The sequence below is a fragment of the Oryzias latipes genome, chromosome 3 (genome assembly GCF_002234675.1).
Source record: "Oryzias latipes chromosome 3, ASM223467v1".
NCBI classification, from domain to species: domain Eukaryota; kingdom Metazoa; phylum Chordata; class Actinopteri; order Beloniformes; family Adrianichthyidae; genus Oryzias; species Oryzias latipes.
Genome location: NC_019861.2, coordinates 14,453,523 through 14,461,070, shown reverse-complemented (window position 1 = coordinate 14,461,070; position 7,548 = coordinate 14,453,523). Strand labels below are relative to the sequence as shown.

At 42.4% G+C, this 7,548-nt stretch overlaps 1 protein-coding gene across 1 annotated transcript; it reads right to left on the bottom strand.

Moving 5' to 3' along the window:
* Positions 1–28: 28 nt before the first annotated feature.
* Positions 29–6,332, bottom strand: atic (5-aminoimidazole-4-carboxamide ribonucleotide formyltransferase/IMP cyclohydrolase). Its single transcript, XM_004067090.3, has 15 exons — positions 5,984–6,332; positions 5,690–5,816; positions 5,462–5,605; positions 4,583–4,671; positions 4,340–4,491; positions 3,304–3,460; positions 2,891–3,016; positions 2,701–2,808; positions 2,543–2,628; positions 2,381–2,470; positions 2,008–2,133; positions 1,830–1,922; positions 1,574–1,756; positions 617–772; positions 29–347 (listed from the first exon to the last, which is right to left on the bottom strand). The coding sequence occupies exons 1-15, from the start codon at positions 6,000–6,002 to the stop codon at positions 228–230; spliced, it is 1,776 nt and encodes a 591-aa protein (XP_004067138.1). The 5' UTR covers positions 6,003–6,332; the 3' UTR covers positions 29–227.
* Between the last annotated feature and the right edge of the window lie 1,216 nt (positions 6,333–7,548).

The following is a 7,548-nucleotide window of genomic DNA, read 5'->3' as shown; positions in this document are numbered from 1 at the left end:
ACTGAAGAACAGTGAAAGCAGACGGTGGTTATAAAGTCATCAGCAGTTTATTTTGTTTCCACACTTGACCGACCCACAACAAACATGGAGGTTCACTCAAACACTCAGCCGTTGGAATCATAAACCAGAAAAGCACTGAATGAGTAACAGAAATGGAAAACTTCAGCAGCAGGAATGTCTGTGTTGGGAATGGGAGCGGGAAACGTCTTTTTCCTTTGTAGTGTTGCTCAGTGGTGAAACAGTCGTAGGTTGGTGTGCACCAGAGTGATGCCTTGCTCGTTACAGGCGTTGATGACCACCTGGTCTGCAGCAGAGCCCGCTGGAGCGGCAATGTACTCCACGCCGCTCTGCACACAGGAGACAGACAGCTATTAAACACTGCAGCATGCAAAGACTCCAAAGAGCCGCCACTGGTCCACGGGAGGTTTCTGTCCTCCCTGAGCTCGCCTTGGGACACCGTTTGACAGGTGTACCGCCCCACCCAAACTCCCCACCTGCCACTGTCCCCGAGTGGGTCACGCTTGACACCAGAAGCGAGAGCCCACTCAAGGCTCGCCTCCCTGCCCCATCGGGTAAGTGGAAAAATGACAAGAGTAGTGGTATTTCCCCGGCGTACCTGTTTGGCTCGATCAATGTTATCTCTGAAGGGAAAGAAAGCGTCAGAGCTGACAGCGACAGCCTGCAGAGAGCTGATCCACTTCTTCTTCTCTGTGTCGGACAGAGGCTCCGGAACCTCTTCATACTTGGATTTCCACACGGCCAAATCTGGACCCTAAAACACACATAATAGCAGGGTCTATAACTTCCATAAGAGGCTAAAACAAAAACAAGAGACAGAGCAGAACTGTTAGGTCATCTATTTGAAATGAAAAATAAACTGCTTAAAAGAAACATATTTAAAGACCCACGCCGATGAAAATTGCGTTTTTGACACATTCTTGTGGCCTTTTTCTCATGATGGAGAACACATATATAAAAGAATTTCAGTTTAAAACTGTATTTCGGAGTATTTCGTAATTAAAATTGTGGTGAATCAGGAGCAGATAAAAACCTGCCGTTTGAAAAAGATCTCGGTTGTGATGTAGCAACAGAAACTGGCGGGCCAAAGTCACCCGGCTCCGCTCCATTCTGATGCATCCACTTGCAGACAAGTAGATCCATTAATGTCTTCATTTTCCTCATCAGAGCTGGTTTTTGGCTCATAACTGTACATCTGGATAGTTCCAACTTTGCTCGCCGTTTTTGTTGCACCGCTAATGCTAGGTTGGGGTTGTGAGGGGCTGTAAGACAGAGGGATGATGGGACATCAGCGAAAGCTTACTCCCTCTCCAATGGACCCGCCCACAGCTTAGAGGCAAATTTCTAATGAACTTCTGCCGCTCTGCAGAAACTATGTCCTAGAAAAGACAGTTCTTTAAATTTTGGCTAAAAATGGGCATAATCCTAATTAAAAAGACCACTGGGAAAGCTGGGAAAATAAATCAAAAGATGATTGGAGTGACACTTTAAAGATGAAGTGATATTGGGTTTGATGTGGTGGGAAATGTTCAAATGAGTGTAACGGCTGCCTCACCTCTCCAATGGTGTTGCTGACATATTGATCGATGCAGTTGGCCATCTCTGCTCGCTTCACTCCACTGCGGAAGTTCATGTTCAGCACGCGGGGGTGGTGCCTCAGCCACCAGTTATCAGCCTTATCTCCTGCCAGACGAGTGCAGTGGATCCGGGACTGCTGCCCGGCACCAATGCCAATGACCTGCAAAACAGAAGACCCCAGAGCTGTGAGAGGAACAAAAGCTGCTGGATGGGCTCAGCTTTCTCCTTCTCACCTGGCCATCTTTAGCGTAGCAGACAGAGTTGGACTGGGTGTACTTGACAGCAATAGTGGCAACAGTCAGGTCACGCACAGCTTCATCAGACAACTTTAGGAAGTGCAAAAAAAAAAAAGGGGGCATTCTTTTTCTTTTCTTTTTTAAATCAAACATTATTAAAAGCAAAGTGACTCACAGAGCCCTTGGAAACAACATTAGTGAAGAAATCCTTGTTGATGAGAGCCCCGTTTCTCTTTTGTTTCAGATAGAGTCCAAACAGAACCCTGACTTCAGTGTCGTCAGGCTCGTAGTCTGAATCCATCTGGAAAGATGACATGAGCTTCATCACAAAAGACCATTTCTAAATCCTGACTTTAACAGATGCCATTTTTAAAAAGAGAATTGATATTGTTTGTAAGGCTTCCAGTGACTAAATGTTAAGTTTGTGTTTTAAGCCCTTAATCCATATCACAGTTGACTTATTTAAACTTTTAAATAATACTCTTAATTGCATCGTTATTTGGGGGAAACAAATGGAGGTTACATCCACTCCTGTCACTTTTTCCCACCTGGAGCACACAATAGTTGCCATTTTTCTTTTTGGAGAGGATTTTAAGCGCCTCCTCCTCATAACCAGGAGCAATGATGCCGTCTGACACCTGAGGACGACCGAGTTATGAGTTAATGTGACATCAAATTGAAGCACTACAAACTCTTGTGTTGCTCTTTACCTCTCTGGATATAATCTTAGCTGTAGGAACGTCACACACATCAGACAAGGCAATGAAATCTCCAAAAGACGACATTCTGTCAGAACCTGGAGATGCAGAGTCAAGTTAAATAGTGTGCAGAGCTTGAGAGCTGATAGTCTTCACGCAGAGCCTCTGACCTCTTGCTCTGGCGTAAGCGGTGGCCAGCGGAGTGAGGTCGCTCAGCATGTCGTGCACCATGCACACTTTGGCTTCCTCTTCAGTCAGAGGAACTCCAACTGCAGCTCCTGCAGAGAGTAAATTGGGAACAAATGATCACTCTTCAAAGGCATCCATCATTCCATTGAGTCATGTGTGACAGAACTTTACCTGCAGGGCTGACATGCTTGAAGGAGGTGGCAGCCGCCATGCCAAGGGCACTTTTTAGCTCTCTGACCAGCTGCCAAGCGTTCAGAGCATCACAGAGGTTGATAAAACCTGGAGCGCCATTGATCACTGAAAGAAAAAGAAAGTAACTTTTATAGGTTTGGCTTCCCTTTAATAAATTATTTATTTTGCCATACAGGTGACGATGCATTTTGTTTGCCATTTATTCTGAATCCAAACAAACAGTTTATGAAAAACAAACTAGAGTTTGATTATTTTTTATAAGAAACAGGCCTCATTATACTGGATTATCATAAAGAAAAAAATTTATTTGCAGTTCAAATTTTTAGGAAATTTTTATTTTGAAGGGAACTCGCTTTAGAATGTAGTCCTTGACCACGGAGGAAAAGTTGTACCTTTGAGCGGCAGCTCTGGACGCAGGGTGTAGAGTTGGGCGGGTGCTTGGTGGGGGTTCATGCCATAACGCAGAGGCAGCTGAGAGACCCCGCGACTGTACTGACCACGGAAATAGTCTGAGATGGCCTCGTCATACTGAGCCGTGTGAGTGAAGGCCTGAGGCGGAGAGGAAAGAGGGAAGAGGCGATGAACACAGAAGCACCTCCAGCAACGCTTTGGATGTCATCATCTGCAACTCAGGAAGGTTTAGTTGTGCGCTACTTTTAGAGGTTGAGTTTAAACTTTGACTGGAAAACCTGTTTCAACATTTAGGGACAAAAAAGTCAATGCTGAGCTCTGACCTCAGCCACTGCAAAAAAAAACAAAAGCATACAAAAAATGAAATACCGTATTTTCCGGACTATAAGTCGCCCTTTTTTTCCATAGTTTGGCAAGGGGTGCGACTTATACTCCGCAGCGACTTATATTAGAAATAAATTGAAATAAACACATTGTTAACCCTCCTGTTATGTTCATTTGTGAGGAACAAAGATGATGTTCCTGGGTCAATTTGATGTATGAGGTATGTTAAGTGTTAAGATACTCCGGAGCGACTTATACTCCAGAAAATACGCTTTAAAAATCATTCTTAGAGGTAATATGAATCACATTAGACTAATAATTGATGGATTATTGCTAAATATTCTTTAGAGAAAAACAACAACACAGAAAGTCTGTCGATTAAGACTTTAACCAAAAATGTTGATTTTTTTTTACCCTTAACCTACAGAAAACTGCTCAGTAAATTAGGGAAAATGCTATAAACTATCTAAATACTCAATTTAAGGTGGTTATTTAGATGAGCTTTTATGAAAAACAAAACAAAAGAATGATCATTATTTCATAAAAAAAATAACACTGACAGGAATCGCAACGATCAAATGTATAAAGTGGAGTAAAACTATGAAGGTGGCTGAGAAAAAGTAGGAAAAGCTTGTCCAATAAACCAATCTAAATGTACATTTTTATTGGACTACATTGAGATCTTTGACCCACTTTAAGGGCCAGGGTCTTGCGTGTTTCCAGGGTTGTGTCTTTGTCGCTGGAACTCTCCATCTCCTTGGCAACCAGTGAATAGTCATCTGGATTGCACACAATGGTGACCCGAGCATGGTTCTTGGCTGCTGCTCTCAGCAGAGTTACGCCACCTGAACACACAACATTACATATGTACAAGAACAACAGAATATAAGGGTTTAGATTCACCAGAAGCTTCACCTAAAGCGCATGCCAACTCACCGATATCAATCTGCTCCACAGCGTCTTCCACTGTAACATTTGGGCTGGAGACAGTTTTAACAAATGGGTACAGGTTGCAGACCACTACTCTGCAAGACAGGAACACAGAAAAAGTGCTACATCTGTAACCAAATTAATCATATTTTTTTAAGGAAAAGGCCTAAAAATTTACTTTTATTTACCTAAAATGACATCTATTATTTAAGGTTTTTGAATGTTGTTGTTCACCTTTCGGCATATCCCTTCAGGGGTCGCTACAGCAAATCAGCTTTCACCGATTCACACAGGTGGTTTGGCAGAGATTTTATGCCGGATGCCCTTCCTTACTCAGCCCTATGTTTCATCCGGGCGGCACAGGGAGACCCAGACATGGGCTCCCCCGTGGCTACATAGTTAGGCAGTAGCACGAAAAGTAATCGCTGTTTGAGACATTTTTTCCTTTATTTACAAGGAATTATTAACTTGAATAACACAAACAGAATACACAAAAAAAAAAGAAACGTCGCATTTCAGCAGATTAGACACTCAAAATGTATTGACTTTTCAGTCAAATGCAGGAGTTTAACTTCTCAGTATCGATCTGCTGGACTCAGTGGCTTTGATTAGTCTGTCAGCACAGCGGATTTAATCGTATTCTCTGCAAACGAGAGTCACGAGTTCAGCCACCAATCTCCAATTACCCAGCAGTCAAACCAGCCTCACGTGCGTCCAGCCCGGACTCAAACCACAGGAGCTTGTGATCTGCTGGAAAACCTCATTTTCATACAGACTTTGTTGTTTGGAATCAAAGTGGCTTTGGGCATCCTGTGTATACTCCTACAAGTTCCAAAAGTGTTTATAAAAGACTGGAAGGGTCTTGAGAAACCCATCTCTTCTCACCTGACCAGGCTGTAGCCCAGCTTGTCCATGTCTGCTGTGTCTGAGGGGGTTCTTCTGGCCAGAATGCCTCCGTGCACAGCAGGATGAAGAGTCTTCACTCTTCCTCCCAGCATCTCTGGATGTCCAGTCAGCTCGGACACATCCCTGTCCCACAGCACAGATGTGTTAGAGAAGCTGCGCATCTTCACTAGTTGAATCCCAGCCTGACTACTAGTAGCCCCGACTAACCTGACGGCCAGCCCCGCCTCGCGCAGCGCCTTGGCGGTGCCTCCGGAGGCCACCAGAGACAGCCCCACGTTCACCAGCCTCCTGGAGAAGTCCACGAGGCCCGTTTTATCCGACACGCTCAGAAGAGCTAGGACAGAGGTGAAGGTAAGTCTCACAAAGTCAAGCGAAAGCTGCCCACGTTGGCTAAGGTTAGCCAACTTGCTAACTCGACGCATCATCATGTCGTAGGAAAAAAAACTTTCAAACTGAAAAACTTTGGAAAAAGTCGAACAGAAGATGAAGAAAGTCTCTTACCTAGTTCAGATGAGGTCATTGTGACTGTCTCCGTGTTGGTATGAGGTTAGTGTGGACGACCTGACAGCAGAGCCTGCAGAGCGAAGTGAAGGACAAGGAGTCGAGCTGCCCATTCATCCAAAAACAAGCAAGGACCAGAATCGGCCCCGCCCCTCCGGTCTCAGCGCTCCCAAAATGAAGCGGAACATGCACAAACTGCTCCTGTCTACGGAGTTCCGTTTAGGCCAAAAAGATGTTTTGGCGTCCACTGTCATGTCTTTGCCACAAACGGAACCCCAAACATGTCTGTGCAGAAAGCAAGACTTTAAAATTCACAGCTTCAGTCGTATCATGTTTTTGTCTAAAGTAGGTCGGACTACGGGCCACAAATTAGTACTTTAGGTGCAAAAAATTAGCATTTTATGGGCGCAAATTAGCTTTTTTCTACACAAATATGCGTGGTGACGTCATTTTTTAAGACGGGAACCATGACATAAAAAGTATATTAAAAAAAGCCCTTTTTGGATAATTTGACCAAGTATAAAAAGTTACAACCTGCCCACAACAGATTTTATTGTGCCACTTTTTCTTTATTGCTTGGAAAAGATTTTCTCAAATTGCAGTGTAATATTAAGTTCTTAGTCTCTCATTTCTTGCCCTGGTTTTTTGTGTCTGGGTTTTTTTTCTGTTTGTTTTCCCTTTCAGTTGTTGTTCAAATGTATGTTGTTCTATGACAAAATCTTTAATAAACATATGTTTATAAAAAGTATAAAAAAACAATGTCATAAAAGTATAAAAATCAATGACATAGGAATATAAAAACAATGACATAAAAGTATAAGAACAGTAAAATAACCAGGTATCATGAACTTAATAAAAAGACTAAAACTGCTGACTTATAAAAACAAAAACGTAAATGTTTAAAAAAGACAACCCTACCAAAACCTCCAAATAGGGAATTGGTATCTAAAAGTGTTGTGCTTTACGTTGGTGAGAGTTAAAATAATTTAATTATTTGAAGCATTAAGAAAATAAATAAATCCATAGATACAATGTCTTAATAAAGCTTGGAGAGTATTAACTCTAGCACCAACTAACAAACTGCTTGCGCTGCACCACTGAGGCTGTTTTAATAAAATCCTTAGGGCATCATTATAGGCTACTTGTAGCTTCCTCATGCCCTATAATTTGTCAACAGGTGGGCAGTATACAAGGTGTGCAGTAAGTTTTGAGTAATAGAATTTTAAGATTGTCCGAGCATGAATAAAACCTGCGTGCGAGCATGTTTGCCTGAGCATATAAAATACACCATGCTTCAGTGTATCCATGCTTCACACTTAATGATCGTTTCATTTCTAATGCGTGATTTATTTACCCAAACTTCTTTTTTGCCAAAGCCTAGCCATCCAACAAAAAAACAACAATTATTTTTTAGGCAACTGATCTAACATTTGTCAAAATGTCCATAAATATTGAACTTTATGGCAAGTTAAAAATGGATTTGAATGGTCATTGTGCATCATTTTAGTGATGGCTGCACTTAAATGAGGTCAAAGGTCAATGGAAACCACTTTTGTTCAATCAAG

Bases quoted from the DNA above. Each gene is read 5' to 3' on its own strand.
- atic (XM_004067090.3), bottom strand. The intron at 4,492-4,582 runs GTGAGTTGGCAT...TTGTGTGTTCAG, and splicing joins TGTGGAGCAGATTGATATCG to GTGGCGTAACTCTGCTGAGA. The intron at 3,461-4,339 runs GTGGGTCAAAGA...TCTCCGCCTCAG, and splicing joins GCAAGACCCTGGCCCTTAAA to GCCTTCACTCACACGGCTCA.